The sequence below is a fragment of the Lissotriton vulgaris genome, chromosome 10, assembly GCF_964263255.1.
Source record: "Lissotriton vulgaris chromosome 10, aLisVul1.2, whole genome shotgun sequence".
Taxonomy (NCBI): domain Eukaryota; kingdom Metazoa; phylum Chordata; class Amphibia; order Caudata; family Salamandridae; genus Lissotriton; species Lissotriton vulgaris.
In genome coordinates this window covers 952,448,894-952,470,709 of record NC_141698.1, presented here as the reverse complement: position 1 = coordinate 952,470,709, position 21,816 = coordinate 952,448,894, and the positions used below count along the sequence as shown (strand labels likewise).

The following is a 21,816-nucleotide window of genomic DNA, read 5'->3' as shown; positions in this document are numbered from 1 at the left end:
GTATATATGAATGTATATATGTTTTATTACTTTTAAACCATTGTATGGCTAAGAAACCATATCAATGCTTTTACAGTATTATTTCGCAATTCTTATCTTACTGTACGTACTTTTTATATTAACAAGTCTTGCAATTGTGGCAATACATTTCTCTTGTACGAGAAGAAAGACTGTTCAATAAATGTTAACCCTTTATTGACAAACACCCGTCTCTCTATTCTCTACATATCGTGAAAGTAAACTGCACTAACCTGACTGAGTGAAATACATGTCTATTGTTTCACACGACCCTAGAGATTGACTCTTGATCTGAGGAGCAAAGTTGTCATGTTGCACGGTTGTTGGAAAGCTGAATCCCTTCTTGTCTGTGCCAGGGAAGCTGATCACTTCCCATGCAGAGAAGAAAGTTTCCAGTGACCTCTGAGCTAGTTGGTAACACACCCAATTAAGTTTAGCATAGTCAGTGGAGGCCTGGAATATCCGCAGTTCCACGTCGATACTACTGTTTATGTTATTCCAATGCGCAGGGCCTAGTGGGAAACTAGGAACTACACTACAAGATTTTTCAGCACACAGTATAAAAACGAGTTAAAAACGAAATACAACAGGTTTTAAATGCAGCAGTGCGTGTAACTGATCCTAAGTAGCTCGCAGCCCTAGTGCTCACACAGGGAGAGCTCAGAAAGGCAGCGAGCGTCACGAAAACGGCAAGCTAAGTAGTCTGGGAGGGCGGGAGGCCAGCGAGACTAGAGCGCAGCCCCAGCCCACACCCAAGATGGCGCCCGCCGCCGCCTACAGTCAACCAAAGCGGCAGGCGAGGCGAAAAGATAGCTTATTAGCGTGAGGAGGGGTGTTAGAGTGCCTCAACTACATTCCCAATTAGGCTAAAAGAATAAAAAGCCCCAAGACAGATTTTTCAGCACACAGTATAAAAACGAGTTAAAAACGAAATACAACAGGTTTTAAATGCAGCAGTGCGTGTAACTGATCCTAAGTAGCTCGCAGCCCTAGTGCTCACACAGGGAGAGCTCAGAAAGGCAGCGAGCGTCACGAAAACGGCAAGCTAAGTAGTCTGGGAGGGCGGGAGGCCAGCGCGACTAGAGCGCAGCCCCAGCCCACACCCAAGATGGCGCCCGCCGCCGCCTACAGTCAACCAAAGCGGCAGGCGAGGCGAAAAGATAGCTTATTAGCGTGAGGAGGGGTGTTAGAGTGCCTCAACTACATTCCCAATTAGGCTAAAAGAATAAAAAGCCCCAAGACAGATTTTTCAGCACACAGTATAAAAACGAGTTAAAAACGAAATACAACAGGTTTTAAATGCAGCAGTGCGTGTAACTGATCCTAAGTAGCTCGCAGCCCTAGTGCTCACACAGGGAGAGCTCAGAAAGATTAGTGTCAATCAAGCATCATCAGAGGGTTAGGTTGAGAGACAGGCCATCTATTGGCAGAAGGGAGAGCAGCACATGGTCTCACCAAGGCAGTCCACAAGTGAGCATCACCCCCACTCACCAGTGGGCTCCAGGAGAGGTTACGGTTCCAAAAAGCCCCCAAATGTGACTGAGGGCTAGTGGATCACACCAGGTCAGGTTCTCGACGAAAGGGAGAAGGAGCAGTCATGTAGCCCCAGCATGCAATATAGACAGATTATCAAAATTCACCATCCCAAGTGTTCCATTTTCAATTGAAGTAGTTTTGGGGCCTCCTCTATACCACCCCCATCACCACTGCCAGTTCGACTTTGGCCGCCACACTCACCAGAAAACAAGGAAGTCTGGAGGGCAAAAACAAATGGAGGAGAAGCCCATACTCAGGTGCAGCTCCCAGGAAAAGGGATATGTTGGTAAGTGGCCCCCACTTTAGCAAGTCATCAAGTTTGGGAGCTGTTGTCCCCAGAATTACTGGTGTAGGTCCAGGGCTCGGACCGTCTTAAGTCAGGCCCCAGAGCCAATTATCTCAGGACCCCATATAGAAGCAGGAACCCCCAGGCGGTACCACTGTCACCTCATGGCCCAGGGAGGATCACAGCATTTCTTGGGTCGGACGGCGAGTGCTGCAGCTCCATTGATGGGGGAAGGGGCCGGAGCACCACAGGGCAACATCATGTCAACAGCAACTGCTAGGCCTGGCCGCAAGCAGGGCCCGATCCAACCTCGACAATGCTCTGCAGCTCAGCCCACCCAGAGGAGGGGGGTGAACAGAGCGCTCACAGTGCTCCCCCCAACAACAAGATCCCAGTCTGAGTCATCTGTGTGGAAAGGGCCCACATGCTTGGCGGCCACCTCTCCGCAGCCCGCACAGCCCAGTTGTATTGATGCCGCCGGCGCAGTGGGGTGACCTGTTCCATCACTCCTGGCTGTCTCCGCTTCAGCTCCTCATGATAGGGGCCAGTGGGACCAAAGCTAGAGGTCCTAATGGCAATCTGGAAATCGAATATATGCAAAAAACAATGGGGTTCCATATGGGATCTAACAATGAACTTGCACCATGTTGTCTGCCTTGGGAATGCCCCCCAGACCAATACATCTTAAAATATACGGGCTACTAGTATAGATGATTTAGGATTTCTACACCCTGTAATCCACATTGTCTTATGTAACATTGCTATACACTGATTTAAACACTTATGCTTCACTGTCCCTGTATAATGTGTGCATGAAGGATTGTGCTCTGACACCCTACACTGGTATGACTAGCGCTATAAAAAAAAAATACATGTGAGAGAACCGCTATAGAGAACTAAGAGACAACATTAGAGGGAGATAGTGAGAAAATCTGTGGAGAAGGTCAAAGGGGGGGTGTCAACAAAGATTGTCACACTGGGGGCCACCAGCACTAATACCAGCCCTAATCTCACATCACACAAAGACGGAGGAATGGAGTACACATGGTAAATAAAACAATGATTCAATGCCTGGCTTACGTGAACGGTAGACATGGAATGCGCACTTCACAATAAGTAGCATCACAATAAAGAGTTAGTTAATCTAATATGGGTTATTTTGTAGCATATTCAACAAATCTAAAATTATCTAATATGAAAGGACTGATATTTTTGAAGTTTTATCACTAATTCCTTTTGATTGTTATGGATACCCACCACAGTGCAGCTCATCGGAGTCATCAGAACAGTCATTTCTGAAGTCACATTTCTGTAACTGATGGATGCAATTGCCATTGGATTGGCACACAAATTCTTCTTCGCTGCAGTTGTGATTTGGAAGGGTGACAGGAAGAGAGGTTCCTAGCGGAACTGTTGATGGTGTTGGCAGGTCACCTACAAAGTAAAGCAGATTTGGGTTAACATTCCAGGGTATAGATCTTCTGACACAAAATTTCAGAGTAAAGCAGCATATTCCCAACACTTGGTAAATGCCCATTTTTATCGTCATTTTATCCTCTAAATAATGTCATGCTGTTAGGGCTATAATTGCTTTTAAAGGCCCTAAACCATGACTAGTCTTAAACAACCAATATAGTTAGAGGCACAAGGGTTATAAGATAGTATTAGAACTTTTCACCCACTGTGGTTAGAATGTTTTAAATTAAAATGGGAGAAAGACAAAGATTGGAATGTTTGAGCAGAAAGTTTCTGCAGTTATTACTGGCCAGCAGTCAGCCACTCCATTGGAGTTCTCAACATTCCAATGTTCCAATAAACTATGGGAAACTAAGGTTCTAACATTTGGTAATGAAAATAGGCAATCGATATACACAACACTCATACAAAACACCTGAAAGGCAGAGCACACTACTCTTTTTCATACATTCAAGTAAAATTGGAATAACACTGCTTGATACCATGCAAGGATCTTCAAGGCCTTCCTCCATACTAGAGGTAATGCTGGAATTAAGCCATAGAAATGGGGTGTGAAAGCCATGGTCAAGCGTACAATGACTTATATTCTGCTCCATGCACTTAATTTACTTCCAGGTTTTTTGTAAACGTCTGTAACTACAGCCAGCCAAAAACAGTTTGTTTGATTCCCAATTTTTGGCAGCATTATGGAGAGAGCATAGGAAATGTGCTCAAAGGTCAAAGCAAATTTAAGAGCATGTCCGAACAATAGTTAATTAGGCACTATTAGACAAAGGAATATTAAAGAAGTAGGAATAAGAATTATTGGGTTATGAGAAAAATATGCAAGTAAAATGTTCCTGGCTTTCACATTTCTTTTCGAAGTGTTGGGATCAAATAAAATGGTTATGTATGGCAAAACTGAATCCGCTAACCATGTTGTTTCTTTAAATCTCTCTGCTCGACCTCAGAGAACAGTTAAAAGATATGTTCAAGAAATCGGGCATATGACAGTTAATTAATTTAAAGAAGACTGAATCTATGCTTTTTATCTCACAAAAGGGATACAGGTAACGGCCAAGATCATATACATTAAGAAGACCCAATAAAGCAGCTGGAATAGCAAATTCCTCTTCATGGTAAATGACGTGTCCCTCTTACCTGAGTGCCCAAAAGTACAATTGTCAATGGCAAACACAGATCATGTGTGTGTGCCATGACATAGGCCTGCCACATGGATTGCGGTCTTGTTGGACTGCGAGGGGTGCCCATATTGCTACCCTCATAGTGGTGGAAGGCTGCTGACTTCACCAAGAGTTAAGCAGCATTGGCACAGTGGTGGTAGCATAGCATAAAATGATCAGCAGGAGTGAACATGTCCTTTCCACCCTGTGTCAGAAGAGTGGGGCTACCAGGCTCACTCACTTTTTTTAAAAGTTCCACTGCTGTGTGCTTAACTCACCATTGGCCTACATTGGACAGATGTAGAGTGCTGCACAGTGAAGGAGTAGTGACTCTGCGCTGGATCCATGTGTGCCTGGGAAAGGTACAGTACAGGCTGTGTATTTGTGTTATACTGTGCTGGCAGTTTGTGTATTTGTAAATAGCACGCCAGAGTAAACTGCAGAAATTATACTGTCTAAACAGTGCGCAGATTGAATATGTGTGATGAATGCATGTGGGTCTGTGGTGGCCAAGTACTTAGAGGTAAGAGTGCTGCATATTATGTGTGCTGTGTATGTCCACTGAGTTCAAGTGTGCCTTCAATAGCGTATTACATGGAGGACCCTGGGTTAATGTTTGGGAATCCCAGGATTGCCTGTTGAAAACATGAGAAGTACAGGTATTCCCCCAGACAGATTTGTGGATTGCAGCATTCCTGTCAGCTGGGTGGGACAGACACTGGAAGACGGGAGAGAACGACTAACCTTTACACTTCAAAATCATGCTGTTTGATTCAGTGATAGATCACAAGGAAAGGGCCTGGACACATCTCAGGAAAGAGATAGGGCTGATAAGGGAATTATAAAGAGTGGGCATGGGAGCCCAGGATTAGCTTTTTGATACACATGTCAATGTGGCTGACATCCACTCTAATAACTCCCATGGCCTGTGTTTTAAGACAATCAGCTTCTGGCTCTTTCCTCCTGTGACTGCAATACTGACAGACTTTCAAGAGGAAAGAAGAGGGGGAAAAAATTGTACATTTTGAAATAAGCAGAGCCCCAACATAAAACTTCTAGACCCAGAGTTTGAATCACATTTCATCTCTGGAAATGGACTATAAGAAGGGTAGGTTGAGATCCCAAAATATGTAATGTGCCAAGCAGCCAGACAGGCAGAGTGAGAAGGGAAAGCTCTGCAAGTCTTCTGCCTCTGACTAGGACTTGGGGTCAAGGTCTGCTAATCTCCCTGCTGGGGGCGTGGGAAACAACCAGGGAAACCAATACCATCAGCTCAGGAACCTGAAGTGCCAGCGCATGTCTGCCTGCCAAGACCAGTGTGCCCTGTAAGGAAGAGGAGAATGTTGGAGGGAGTGAGTTCCAGTGGGGAGCTACACTGAGAGGTCTCCCGGAGCAAGGTGTGAAGAAATTGCTGTACAACATTCAGGCCATTGCCTGTGTGCAGGATTGATTCACTGAACCTGCATATGCCAAGACAGGGGCCACCGTTGTTTAAGATGTGGATTGTGTGCAGTGCAGGAAATGCCCAAGCCAGTACTGCTGTGCTGCATTGATCATGTATGCCCAAGGGAGGAACCATTGAAGTTATTGCTACAAAATCAATATGGCACATGGCCTCCTTTGCAGGGACCCTGTATGCCAGAAGGGGGACTACTGTTGTGTGGGCAAATGTAACAAATAAGTCTGTTCTTGAGCTTTAAGATACCTCTGCAACCAGCCACGGACGGCAGTGCGAGTACCTGCAGGGCGGTGACGTCGGGAGGGGGAGGGGTAGTAATGTATGGATTATGGAGCTTCCCAGGTAAGTAAACATTTAAATAAATAAAACGAGTTTCAATGAGTGCACTGCATCCCCAAATGCGATGCAGTGCACGCAATGAAATTTGTTTTCTTTATTTAAATGTTTACTTACCTGTACAATTCTGTAATCCATACATTACTACCCTCACCCTTCCCCTCCCCCTCCCCACGTCACCGCCCTGCAGGTACTCCCACTGCCGTCCGTGGCTGTCTGCAACCCGATACACCAGAAGGGGCAACCAGGTACCAGTGTAGCCAGGAATTTCGGGTTGCTGCCCAGGAAAAAGACTGAGGCTGCAAACAACGATTTGAGCCTACAAAGCAAAAACTGCCCCTGCCTAACAAACCCAAGAACTGTGGAGGATGCTGCAGATGATGCTGCACCTTCACTGGGCACAAGTCAGGAGCTGGATGATCGTCCCCCTCCCAGTGGGGGGAAGATTTGCTTACCATGTTTTTGCAAGCTGGGAGCATATCCAATCACTGAGCAAAGCCGGCAGCACCACTCGGGAGAGTGCCTGTGCTGATGGGTCCTGTCACATGTACTACAAACAGCCCAACTTCTCCTACCAGGAAAAAAACTTGTGAGGGTCTGCGGTCAGGGCACTCACTGCAATGCTGAATGCTTTAATGTTAAAGGAGTGGGTATGAATTGAATTGGGACTGTTGGAGCTCAGGAATTTACTGCTGACAGGGCTGCAACACTTTTGACTAATTGCTGAAGAGTCAATGGGAAACTCTTGAGTACGGCTTAGTAGTGAACCTTTTCTGGATGGGTAAGAGCCCCTATCATTTTGCAAGGAAGAGAGTGGGACAGGGATTTGCCTGACAAGCACTATAGGCCTAAACTCAAGGGGATGGTGTTGTTGCTTTCAAATGTTTTTTTTCTTTGACTGAGCAGAATTAGAAATAAAAGTCTTATTTTTTTTATAAAACCGACTATACAACTGGATATTGATTCATTGACAGTATTGTGTGCACTTTGAGTTATGAGTCCTCTTTACTAACTGTAGCTACACTCCACCCCTGAGAGCTTTTGACTACTCGTCCACTGCTACCACTGAGTATCAAGTGTAGAAAGGTTACTTGGCCTAGTTGCTCAGGATCCACAGTAGGTACACAGTAGGCCCCGGGACATCAGGAGTAAAAGGCCTCAACCAACACGGTTGTGTGCCGTAGCCCCTGCACACCTTGTGGCATTCTGAAAAGGAGTTGTGGCAGATTCAAACATGTAAGGCAACAAAAGGTTTAAATGTATGGAAATATAAGATAATAAAGATAGTAGATTTTTCGATTTAGTATCTCAAGATCAAGTATGAGTTTATGTACCATAGAGTGAAATTTACGGACAAACGTGACAGTATGTAGCTATTGTTTGGAGGAATGTGGATTGTGTGTTTTTTCTTCATCCTCCCCATTTTCTGTATCACTGTTAGAAATGGGATTTCTTGTTTGCTAGGGTATGCGTCTAAGCCACGCAGAAACCAACACTCTAGTCAGGGCAAGGGAGTTACACGCTGAATATAACCCCAGCTCACCCCCTTGGTAGCTTGGTGCGAGCAGTCAGTCTTATCCCAGAAGCAATGTGTAAAGCGTTTGTGCAACACACACACACAGCAGCAACACACTAGACACCCCACAAAAGGAACTCCACAAAAGGCTGTATAAAAATAGCCATGGGAGCACATATGCCCCCCGGAGGGTAACACATAACACATAACACATAACTCATGTTTCGTGTGACAGTCTGCCTGGCGCAGATCTCCCAAACCTTGTCCATCTGACAGTGCGTGAAAATTCCCCAGGACAGAAGTGGTGTCACCATGGTCATTCCTTGGAGACTCAGCCCTTCTGGCTGGCCCCTGACCAACTGGTTCTTCCACTCTGGACTCTTTCTCCCTCACACCCCTCAATCTGGGCATCTCCACCCTCCACTTAGGAGTGGCACTGCCAGACACTAGAACTGATGGAGAACTGCTTACAGACACTCCAAGTTCTCCTGACACTAGGAGATCCCCATCAACGGGCGGCCCATCAGGACAGACTAGGCGCCCTTCCTGGTGTTTCCTTAAGGAACCATCCAGGCACTGAGACTGAGGTTGGGCACTTTTGAGACATGTCCCAGTCTCAGTCCTTCTCCTAGGAGATAGAAAGTGCGGCCCTACAACCTTCCCACTACAACAGGACCAATCTGGGCTACTCTGAACCTCTCCCACTTCTCTGGGATGGAAGATACCTGAGCCACTCCTCTTGGGGTCACTCCCCAATGCCTCTTGAGAACCTCTGATAAAAACTGGGTTGTATAGTGCACTCCTATTTACTCATCAATTCTATATTAAACTGTTTTCCTCTAAATTTTGTTAAGGGTGTGCTGGGTGGGATAGAGGGAGCCACCCTCTGATTAGACTAGAAATACATACAGACTAGTGACAGTCGTCACTAGACCCTTCCCACACTACCTCAGACAGAACTCCATCTGCCTATATAAACTGAAAAGTACTCCTTTTTGGTTGCTCTTGCAATTTTAATTTGATAACTTTTGTTTCAAAATTTCATTACTTCAAACATTTTCTGTAATGTGTATTGTTCTGTGATACTGCTATATCGTTTTAAATTTGTTTTCCCTTTGAAAAATTGTTTAGTTGTAGAACAGTGTGTTAATGTGTATCTATTTTTGCCAAAAAACAAAAGTTCTTACAAAAAAGAATTTAAAAAAAACGAGAGTAATAGGTACAAATAAAAGTACCTTACCAGGTTTCATAAAGTTGTACTTGGTTCTTATTGATTGAGCTCTATATCAAGATAAGAGGGTCTGGGCATCTTTTTTGTTTTCGACAATAAAAACATTCAAAGCAGAGAAATGGCTAGAATCTGAGCATGAGTTAACTGAATTATAAAAATTTACCAAACCAGCTAGACAGTTTTCTCCTTTTAAAGTTAACCCAACAATGCCATGGTTTGGCAGATGATACTCTGCGCACTTTGCAAGTTAACACTACAGAAATATATATAACCAGCGCCCCCTTAGGTCTTCCCCTGGTGGTTGCAGTAGCTGGAACAAAGTATGCCTTATACTAACCCTGGGTGAAGCACTACGCTACGCTCGTGGAGTTTGCGCAGTTTGCGCAACTTCGCACTACGCGAGCTGCACTTAGCACAGTGCGAACACACGTAGTGCAGCGTAGCGTAGTGCAGCGGTCATTTTTTCCTTGTTCGCGGGCCTCAACGTCATGTTCGCGACCGCGAGCAAGCAAAATGACATCCCGGCGAGATTCTCAACGCGGGGAGGTCAGGTTTCTCATTGTGAGTGGTTGCACATGCTCGTGACCGCTCTCAATGAGAAACTACCAGAATCGCGTTGGGAAATCTGCCGCTCGAGTAATAATCTACTCAAGCAGCAGAAAACTACAGCTCGCACTGTGCAAGATGCCGTTTTCAATGATTGCACAGTGCCGGTTCTTTGTCTGCACTGTGCAATCATTGAAAACGCATCTTGCCCAGTGCGAACATGCTACTACGCAGCTCGCGTAATGCTACGTGATGTTCGCGTAGTGCGAAGTGCACTTCAGGTAGCTTCGCGTAGCACTACTTCGCGAACTACGCCCACCCGTCCTTATACCCTTCTAAGAAATGATTACATTCAACAGACAACGTTTCCTGTAAAAAAATTGCCATATCCCAGGATTTTGCTAGAGATACTGTCATCAGACGGAAAGGTTTTCTTAATCTGCAATGAAGACTTCATGACATGAACATTCCATTTTCTTTTGCTGGCCCTTCACGATTTCGAATAACCTTTAGAGGTCGCACTCAGATTTTTTATGAGCTTTCTGATTTTTCTACCTTTTTGGACAATCAGACTGAATCCCAGATGGAATTTACTCCTTCTCATGGTCCCTGTGGATCTTGAGTATCTCTTGTGAGATGTGTGTAATTTTGTTCTTACCGGTCTTTATATCCTTGCAATAATGCTAGGGTATTTGTTACTATTTTTGAAGAAATTTTGGATGATACTTGCAGCTTTTAGTATGTTCTAATCATTTATTAGCAGGTTCAGCTCCTATGGTACAGGTTGCAATTTCTTCATATCTGTCTTGTTTGGGGCTTTAGTAACAGTTTTCTTTACTACTATCCTCTTTGTTCTATTTTTCTGTTTTCTTTGATTATTCTCTCTTAGAGCAGTATCTCTCCTTTATGGATGTTGGGTGTTGCTGGGGAACTACTGTCATTTCTTGCTCGAGTTTCCTTGGTATTTCTTAGTTTACTGTTTTGTTTAGGTAATTCTCTTTTTCTATTATGAGAGCCTATTATATATATATTTATGTTATCTTCAAGTCCTGTCTGTTGTTTATGTCAATTTTTTCATCCTCTTGTTCTTGTCTGATGGTGCATCTGTGTATCTCTGCTCTGTTATGGTCTAATATATCTTTTCTATGTCTGAGTATGTAAGTATAGTGTGCAGTGAACTTCTAATTATTTCACAGATCATTCATGTTCATAGTTCATATTTATTTTGTCTTTGTTGTTCTACTATTCTTATATTTGGTATTATAGTCTAATGCTCCCTTACCCTGTTCTTGATAACTTATTGGTATTATGCTCTGCATATTCCTTGATAGTTGGCATTTACCAATGTGCTGTATGAATTGTTATATATGAATTCTCTTTTGATGCTGTGATTGTATATCTACTTCGATAAGTTTCTGTTGTTTATACTGTTACTACAGTATTATATATATTGCGCTTTGATATGCTATGTTTAAGATGCACATTATATAAGCTTTTCCTCTCAAATACTGTTCATATTATTTGATGGCTCCTTGTTAGATTAACTGTTTTTCATCAGTTTATATGTTATAATGCATTTATATATTTAATCTGACTTGCCTCTCTCTGTTGCCTCTGGCGATTGGGTTTTTTTCTATTTTGTTGGCCTCCTTAGTAGTTCCTCCATGTTCCTCCCTCGTATGCATTTTGTCTCTTATAGACTTCCCCTTATAGCATCTTTTTTCTCTTTTATTCTGTATCTTCTCTTCTTTTTTCTCTTTCCTTTTTCTCTTTTTCCAATATTTACTTATTCCTTCTTTTCTACAGTCTCCTGCTGGTCTCCATTGTTTGTGTCTTCATTGGTTCTGTTTTGTCATTGTTGTGCAAATGCTTCTGTTATGGGGTTCTTTTCTCTGGCACCGAGTAGTCTCAAAGATGTTTTCAATGGCTTTATTTCGTCAGGCTCGGTTTCGGACTCTGCGGCGGAGGCTACTATTGTAGTAATCCCTAAAGAGGAAAAAGATCATTTGGATCCTGATAGTTTTCGCCCCATATCTATCCTAAATATGGAAGCGAAAATATTTGCCAAGATCCTGGCCAAACGTCTGGAACCATATATTTCTCTACTTATTAACCTATCGCAGACTGGCTTTGTTAAAGGTAGGTTGGCTAGGGATAATATCTGAACATTTTGTCATATCCTGGGAAAAGCAAAATTATCTAACCTGCCTGCAGCGGCCCTTGCCTTCGATGCCAAAAAAGGCTTTCGGTAAGGTCTCATGGCCTTTTCTACATGCAGTGCTTCGAGCCCACAATCTTGGAGATTCCTTTGTTAATATGGTGATGTCTTTGTACGCACATCCTAAGGCAAATATTAGGGTTAACTGTGCTACCTCTTCTTCTTTTAATCTATGTCAGGGTACTAGACAAGGGTGCCCGTTATCACCTCTTTTGTTTTTATTATCTATTGACTCTCTTCTTCGTTTACTTAATCTTAATCAAGATATTAAAAGGTTTCAATTTGGTTCAAATTTTATCAAAACAGCTGCCTATGCAGATGATGTGCTCATTTTTTCCGATGATATAGTTACTGCAATTCCTGCTATTTTTGAGACTATTGATCTATTTTCTAGTGTTTCAGGATATACTCTCAACAAAGATAAAACTGAGATGTTACCCCTCAACGTGTGTGATGTTTTCCTGCAAACCTGGGGGGGTACACAGTCAAAATATCGAATCTTTAATTTCGACTTACACTTATATCGAGTTGCAAATATCGAAGGGACAGAATATCGATGTCCAGAATATCGATGGCCAGAATATCGATCCTAAGGTAAGTAATATCTAAATTACTTATATCGATAGCATATATTTCGATGTAAGTAATTTTGATTTACTAATATGTGTTCGAACTTTTAGTTAAGTATTTAAATTAATTGTTATAATATGTGTTTAATATGTTTTTATAAATAAAAAATATATAAAAGTAAATTATATGTTTTACTACAAGAGCGGGTTGTGTGTTTTTAGAGGAATAGGGTGGGAAGTAATTTATTTGTAATTAAATAATTATTTTTTAATGATTCATTTATTTTGCAATTAAATATTAATTGGCAATGATTTATTTTAATTGAATAATTGAATAATTAATTGATAATTTATGTATATTTTTAACTAAATTATATGTTTTACTACTGGAGCGGGTTGTGGGTTTATAGGGGAATAGGGTGGGAAGTAATTTAATTGTAATATTAATTAATTTTGAGTAAAGGAGTATTTTTAGGGTTCAGGGTCAGTTTTCAGTTTATGGGTAAAGGGGTATTTTTAGGGTTCAGGCTCAGTTTTTAGTTTTTGGGTAAAGGGGTATTTTTAGGGTTCAGGGTCAGTTTTCAGTTTTTGGGTAAAGGGGTATTTTTAGGGTTCAGGGTCAGTTTTTAGTTTTTGGGTAAAGGGGTATTTTTAGGGTTCAGGGTCAGTTTTCAGTTTTTGGGTAAAGGTGTATTTTTAGGGTTCAGGTTCAGTTTTCAGTTTTTGCGTAAAGGGGTATTTTTAGGGTTCAGGGTCAGTTTTCGGTTCTTGGGTAAAGGGGTATTTTTTGGGTTCAGGGTCAGTTTTCAGTTTTTGGGTAAAGGGGTATTTTTAGGGTTCAGGGTCAGTTTGGGGTTTTTGGGTAAAGGGGTATTTTTAGGGTTCAGGGTCAGTTTTCAGTTCTTGGGTAAAGGGATATTTTTTAGATTCAGTGTCAGTTTTCCCTACTGTTGCACCAACTGGAGTGGGAATAGTAATTTTAACCCCTACGCTATCCAACACTTTCCCTACTGTTGCACCCTCTGGAGTGGGAATAGTAATTATTGTTAAGTAAGTATATATTATATATGATTTGTTAATATTATTTCTTTTTATTAAATATGTATTATTTTTTTTTACCATTATTAAATATATTTAAATATGTTTAAGTAATTTATAAGTATTATTTACAGTATTTTTCATGTTATTTTAAACCCAAAAAAACGATATATTTGACAACGATATTTTTAACATCGATATTATTTTTTCGATATTTTGGTACTTACCATGTTGTACATAGGGCGTCGATATTCTTGCAATCGATATAATTACGCCGATATTTGTGTAAGTCGAAATTCTGTCTGTCGAAATTCTGTCATAGATCCACCTGGGGGATGCTGGCTTTAAATGGCAATCAAAACATATTAAATATTTGGGGATTTGGTTTTGCAGTACTCTAACAGACACAGTCTCAAATAATGAAGCTCAAACTTTACTTAAGGTTCGTCAAATTCTGGATACTTGGTCACCTAAATATATTTCATGGTGGGGACATCTTGAAAGTTTAAAGATGATGATAATGCCCATTATTAACTTTATGTCGTCAATGCTTCCTGTTAAGTTGTCTTCGTCTTTTTTCATGAAATTGATTCCCTCACTTCAAAATTCCTCTGGAGTGATAAGAGAGCTAGAATAGCCTATAAACACTTGATGAGACCTTATGACATGGGAGGTTGTAATTTTCCTGACTGGGATCAATACCAAGTGGCTTTTTTAGCCTCCCAAGGGGCTCTTTGGTTTTCTACAGATCCTCGGAATACTCCATCGCGCGTGTTTATTGAGCAAGAATTATCTTCTCCTCTAACTACCTCCTCTTTTTTAACTGCATCCACATTGCCTATTCCTTTTTCTCGTGCTATTATTTTAGATACCATTACTGCAGTGAAAGCGATTGATAAGAAAGTATCTAAGCCAATCCATAAGTCTAGATGTTCTTTTTTGTGGCACAATTTTAAAATTAAGATTGATATTAACTCGACTTTGGTGGCCTACAGGGCTAACAAGGGTATCACCCTTGTTCTACATCTTTATGATCCCAATCATGATTTATTACCTTTTTCTTCCTTAGCTCGGCCGTTTTCTCTCACTAATTTTGATTTTTATATATTTTTTAAAGTCAAAGTTGCCGTTGCTAAGGTTCATTTCGATCCAGTTTCCCATAAAGTTTCTCTCCTTTCTATGTGGTATAAATCAGTTCATGGGGCTTCTAAGATCTATACATTTTTATCTTCCAAACCGCCTATGTTGTCTACTGTTACACAACAGAGATGGCTACACCTTTTTGACCATGATCTTTTCAAACATACTTCCCCAGAAACCTGGCAACTTATTGGGAGACGTTCTCTTTGTAATAAGATTGCCCCTCTCCAATTCAGTCTAAACATGTTTCTCTTAATCTGTTACATTGGACACTGGTATGCCTTCATTCTCTTAATCTTAAAGATAATGACCTTTGTTGGAGTTTCAAATTAGCCGCTGGTACCCATCAACATATGTTCTTTTAATGTTCTTTACTCCAACCTTTTTGGAAATTGGTTCATAAACATCTCATGCTAATCTTTGACATTCAGTTTCAGATTTTGTTACCTCTAATTTTGTTGGGTCCATGGGCTACACTATTACCATTACCGTTGGATTCTTTAGATATGCAATTATTAGACTTGTTGTTGATAAATACGCTGAAGATTATTCCTACGGAGTGGAAATCGTTTGGGTCCATATCCTATCATACATGGTGGGCTTGGGTCTCTTTTCTCTGTGGGGCTCATACCTCTGTGGAGGAGAATCATCTTTCTCCCTCTATTTCTAGTGGGGTTTGAAGATCATTGGATAGATATGTGGACTTAGCTTCGAAAGGTTTGGTAGAACAATATCCCTTTGTGTCATCTCCTTAATTTCTTATTTCCGTCTTTTTTTGTAGCAGGAGACTCTCTCTTCACTTTTCACTCTTCACTCTCCTCTCTTCTCTTTCTCTTTCTTCTTTTCTCTTTCCTTTCTTTCTCTTTTTTCTCCTTCCTTTCCTTTTCTTTCTTTTGATTAATTTTTATCAAGTGATGCATCTGACTTTTTAATATGGTTCCTCCATGATCTTGTTCCTGCAACATGCTATTTACATTGTTATGTAGGAGCGATATATGACAGTATTGATACTCGGTTTTGTATTGCTCTTTTGTCAGTGTATTGCTTTTTATTTGATTTAACTATTTATATGTCCTTTCTAATTTAATATGAATATTAGAACTAAAAAAGCCTTTTGTTTTCCTTAGTTTGCATTTCTACGAATTGTCATAAATAACGACTATCAGTGGTGTTTATCATTCCCTTTCTTTAGCTCAGCGAATAAGTCAATGAGGTAATGATATACCTCTAGGCCTGATGCTGTGCTATCAATTCAACATAGGACAAATAGCTATAGTTAGCTCATATATGATATCACATGTAAGCAATTCAGGTTAAAGGTACACAATAGTTGTCAAAAGACTGTAATAGATGTTTGCAACTGGATCTGCACCTCAGTATTCAAGCAACATAAAAGAATAGAAAGTAGTGACATCCAAATTCAAATGGTAGCACACAGGAGTCAGAAGGGCTGACACAGATAAAGTAAGTGAACACAGACTCATCCTCTTCACAAAGGAATGAGGCCACTGGTGCAGGTGGAGAAACCAAAAGCAAGACTAGTACAGAGCACACCATAAAACGGAGCACATACAATCTCACTATCAAGCAGGTTTTAATATAGTAGGAGTGGTTCATGTAACAGTTATGGTTTAAAACAGGTAGAGTAAGTGTACTAAGCGGAGGGGGGCATAGTTAAGGTTGACCCTTGATGCTATTATCATTAGCAAGGAACTGGATTCTCTTTCCCACATCATCCCCATTGACTGGTCAGATCACCACCTCATCCTCTTCACCATTAACAGCTCCATGCCACCTTCTCCGTCTAGCCCCAGCAAATAAAAGAAGCTAACTCGAAATCTTCACCTTATTCCCCCAGGTGAGTTGGAATCTACAATAAAAGCTCGACTACAGTTCTCCCCTCTCTCCAAAAGTGCCACAGGTCTTACTGAACATTATAATAACTCTATTCTCGAAGTCCTTGACCAAATTGCCACAGCCAAATTAAAACTCCCAAAAACTGTTTCGTCCAAAACTTGGTTTAATTCTGACCTAAACAAAGAGAGACAAGCTCTCAGGCAGACTGAATGCATTTGGAGGAATCAACCTTCCACCTCGAATCTTGTCCTCCTCAGAGCTGCTAAAGCAACTACAAAAAACACATCTTTAACAAAAAAGCTTCCTTTCTCCGTTCTCAACTTGATCAGGCTAGAAATCGACCTAGGGAAATTTTTAACATTGTCAAAAAACAAACTACCTCAGCCCTCCCAAAATTACTAGCTACTGTTGAGAGATGTGAAGAAATTGCTAGCTTCTTTCTGAATACAGTCACCACGATTGATCAATCTTTCGCCCCAACTCCCCCACCACTTAGTCAACACCCCCCCTTAACATTCCCCCTGTGCCGTCTTCCACTTCTCTCCCCACATGATCCCTCTCAACTCCCCTCTCTATCACCCACTATGAACCTTACCCTAGCGGCTCCCAGCTAAAAAACAACGCTTCATGGAGTGATTTTTGTCCAGCATCAGAAAGGAATGTTCTCAACAAAATCACCAAGATTAAACCATCCTCGCATACCAGAGATTCTCTTCCTGCTTATCTGGTAAAAGAACTAAAACATATCATTGCCCCACTATGGACCAATATTATAAATTCTTCCTTTGCCACTGGTATTGTTCATGCTTCCCTCCAACTAGGCCAAATTATCCCCATTATCAAAAACACAGCGGCTGATCCCAACGACTTAAACAACCTGTGCCCTATCTCCAACCTTCCCTTCCTATCCAAAGCCCTCGAAAAAGGCGTCCTGATACAGTTGGACAAACACATTGACACATTCAACCTCTTAGACGTTTTACAATGATGTTTTAGAAAGGGTTGCAGAACGGAAACAGTAATGCTCAACATCACTGATGACCTACATCGTTCCCTGGACAAAGGCAAATCCTCCCTCCTCATTCTTCTTGACCTCTGTGCTGGCTTTGATACTGTTAACCATGTCACCTTACTCAATATCCTCAAATACTGTTTTGGCTTTGACAGTGATGTTCTCAAGTGGTTCACCTCTTATTTCCAAAATAGAACTCAACAAATTAAAGTTAACGGTTGCCTTTCTAAACCTCAACCTGTCTCCTTGGGCGTTCCACAGGGCTCTATCCTTTCTCCAACTCTTTTCAACCTCTTCATGGAACTCCTCATCCTTATTCTTAAACAAGCAAAAATCAGTTATCACCTCTATGCCTATGACGCACAACTATACTACAAGTTCAAATCCCACGACGACATCTTACATCTCAACCATGCCCCGACCAAGATTCAATTGTGGTTCCATCAAAACCACTTCAAAATAAACCCCCAAAAACCGGAAATCATCCTATTCTCTCCCAAGAATAATACACTCCCTATTGAAGACTGGATCGCGGACATTAAAGCTCTCAACTGCTCTTGCGCCATCTCCAACTCGGTCAAGTCCCTCGGCATTAGCGTCAATCAGAACCTCAATCTTACTCCCCATATAAAAAACTTAGCAAAAGGTGCTCTCTTCACACTACATCACCTTAAAAAAATCAAACCCTTCATTCCAGCAGATGACTTTAAATCAGTTGTACAATCACTGGTCCTGTCTAGAATAGATTATGGCAATGACACTCTTGCTGGCACCCCTAAAGTCCACCTAGCCCCTATCAAATCCATTCTTAACCTCGCTGCTAGGTTTATTTCTGACTGTAAGCGATACAATCACATCTCCCCTGTTCTCAAAAACCTCAATTGGCTTCCAATCTAGGGCAGGTCCACCTACAAAATTGCCTGCATCACACACACAAAGCCCTTCACCAAAATCTTCTTACCTATCTGACAAACTCCAAAAAGCTGGGTGTACTAGAACATTGAGGAGCACTAACTCTCTTGTCCTAGTCCCTCCTCAGCTAAAAAAGAAAGCAACCCAATCTCGCTCATTCTCTGGTAACTCCCCTTTTATCTGGAATACTCTTCCCAAAGATCTACGTTGTAACCCATCCTACCCCTGCTTCAAAAAAAAACTCAAGCTGCTCCTTCTCATCAAATATTAATTATACTTACTGTCTCTGGCAATTAACTCCTCCTATATTCACTACTTATACAGGCCCCCCGCTACCTATAATTCACCTCAACCCTCCCTTCCACAAATGCACCTAAATCTCTCACCTTTTTCCATCTACTGACATACTATATAATTCTTCTCTGTCTTCCTGATCTACTATCTTCAATTTGCTACATGATTTTGAACTTCCTAACTTTAATCATTCTTAAAGTTCAACTGCCTTACCTTATTTTAGCAATTGTACTCAGTTTGATCTGTCTTTATGTTTAACCAAATCCTGTAAAGCGCTCTGATACTCTTGGGTCCAGCTAGCGCTATATAAAACCTTTAAAATAAAATAAAATAAATAAAATATGAAACTGCCAAATGTTACCTTACCACCTGTAAGAATGTGTGCGGTCGCAGGGTGAAGCATGGCCAAAGACATTGTATGTGCTGTTGATAACTCTCAAAACATCCGGCCATCTGAAGCCTTAGAGTCCAAAAAGAGATAGTTACATTGTCTCAGATTTTATTAGTATGAACAAGGGCAAACCATACTCAAAGGGAGGGGAAACACGAGAATGCAGCATACCAAACATCATGAAAGGCAAAGAATAATAAATGTTATGAGCCAAGTTCATGTCAATAAACGTCTTTATGAGCTAGAAACCTAAAAGCAGTTCAGAGGAAACAACGACATGAAAGAAGAAAAGCAATTGATTTGCAACCTCAAACTCTTTAAAAAAAAAAGTGTACTTCCGAGTCTTTTTGAGCTGGATATATGTTAATAGCAATCTTACTCCTGTGAGAGAATTAGGCCTGGTTGTAAAGGGGACTGAATTGGGGTTGGTGACCAAAGTAACTGGCTGAATAGTGCTCTGAATCTCCTTATAAGGCAGACTGTTTTGACCAAATTAAATAAGGCATTCAATACCCAATGGGGTCTCCTGGAAGAGGTCTTAACAGTGCCCAGCAAAAGAAACGTCTTCAAGTTTGGCTAAAGGAGGTCATAGGGTTGCGAGATTGTGAGAGACTCACGTCTAGGAGTAAGGCGTTGGGAGCGGAACTGCTGTCCATGCTGAATGATGAGGCCCTTGGATATATTTACGCAGGTTCAAACACTAGATGCCTAATACATACGAGTACCTTACATCGAACATAAAGGATTGAGAACTAGTGCCACAATGCACAGAATACGATCACACTTGAAGCGAAGAAATATCCACTTCACCTTATTTCAAGAAATAAATCCCACTGTGGTGGAAATTGACGAGCTGGGAGGGAGGTGGTGTGGCGGCTTATGGGTAGTGTAAACTCTGCATACTCCAGAGGTACACTAGTTTGGCTATCACCCAGGACTCCCTTCCAGATTAGGAGTGCATGCATTGTTGGAAATGGGCAACCTCTGATAACTGGTAATGTTTATACTACAAATAATGATGGTTTGTGATACATAAACCCCCATTCTCTTGAAATTCTGGGGCACTCCATGTATGAGGGGAAGGTTACAATTCGGTAATGGATTTTGAGAAAGACAGGACAATCCCCTTTAACTTCACAATCAGTAACGAAAAGCTACAATACAATAGTTATGCCATACTGAATCAGACCATAACCCATTGTTGGTATACATGGTCTGGGGTCATGCGCCACCAGCAATTCCGCTATGCAGGCTGCCGATGGGAGCCCTCACATAAACCACATACAGAGTGACCGCTGAACTTGGCCCTCTCTGCAGGGTCACTCCCAATCCTTTTAGACTTCACCACTTGTGTTTTTCTGAATTTGTTTTTGTTGGCATTAGGAGTCTGTGCACTTTACCACTGGTTAATTTGTTTAAAAAAAGAAGTAGCAGGGCTCTCGTAAGGAGGAAGCTTCTACAAGCCCATTTCTCCTGTTAGCAATGCCTAACACAGAATCAACAAACCCTATATATGGGGAAGGGATGTGGTGTAATGGCCAGAGCTGCCGACGTGTGCGCTGCGTTTCAGTCTCGGCTTCAGCTCAATATCCTGCGATTCTGGATGAATCACTTAATGTTCTAGTGCCCACCAAAAATTAATGTGTCCTTAACTGGTGCTCAAGCGCTGGTGTTGATGATAAAGAGCACCAGAACTCACTAGCTCAAATTAAGCACTGCACTTTTCTGCTGATAACCTGTGACAAAGTGTTTGTTCTTTGTCCGTAAATATGGTAAAATTAGCCTACATTTGATTGCCACCTTTAATTTCCTTATAGATCCCTAGTATATGGTGCTACATGTACCCAGGGTTTGTAAATAATGCTGATAGTAGGCTTGTAGCACTCATTGTGCCACCCACTAAATAAGCACTTTCAAACATGTCTCTGTCCGTATGCCAGTGCAGGTTTTAGTGCAGTTTTAACCTGCCATCTTGACCTGGTAAAATTAACCTTTTGCCAGGCCTACATTTCCCCTTTTAATACTTACAAGACACTCTTAAGGTAAGCTCTAAAGGCTCATATTGCAGGGCAAATTCTATTTAAAAAGTAGGACATGAGTGTTTAAGTTTTACACCTCCTGGCAATGAAATGCTCCTAAAGTCATTTTTCACTGTTTAAGGTCTATCGCTGCCAATGATTAACACTGGGTTACCTTATTATATTCAATAAATGATATTGTGAGATTCAGAGCAGCTTGAGATCTGGTGTTTAGGCTCAAATTAATAAATGAAGCTCCTCTTTAATGGTGAAGTCGGAGTTTAAGCCACAATTCTGAAAATGCCAGTTTTATAAAGCTGCAGTTTTCTTGTCATAACCATGTGTGCCATCTGCAATCACATGGCAGCTATAGAACTACTTTTGGGCTTTGTGTATTCCTGCAAGAGAGTGACACAAACAGGTACTAGATGGGGGCAGATGCCCTGCCCAACTTACACTCGAAGTGCTTGCTTCGAGCATACACAAAGGAGCCCAGCACCACCCTTTTTTCACCCCAGATTTCTTGGAGCCATTCGCAGAGGAAAGGAAGAGCTTTACGGAACCAGATGTGGGATTAGGTCAGGGTGTTTCTCCCTCACAAAAAGGCTGGCACAAGGTAAAAATAAAAGACACACCAAGCCACTTCTTAACCTGTGGATACTAGAGAAGAAGGACTGTCCTACTGCTTGAAGACTGCCTTGCTCTCTGAGAAGGAAGACACCTGCTTCTTCCTCTCAGGCTACTTGAGTGACTCAAAGGGTCAGTCGGCTGGCCTCCTGTCTGAGACACAGGGACAACAC

General features: G+C 41.6%; 1 protein-coding gene across 1 annotated transcript in view; it reads right to left on the bottom strand.

The window, feature by feature from the left end:
* The window catches only part of MALRD1 (MAM and LDL receptor class A domain containing 1), a 2,333,045-nt gene that overhangs the window by 1,506,470 nt on the left and 804,759 nt on the right, over positions 1-21,816 (bottom strand). The window contains exon 15 of the mRNA XM_086939858.1: positions 3,098-3,274. Within this exon, the coding sequence (XP_086795984.1) occupies positions 3,098-3,274 (177 nt within the window). The remainder of the gene's footprint in view (positions 1-3,097; positions 3,275-21,816) is intronic.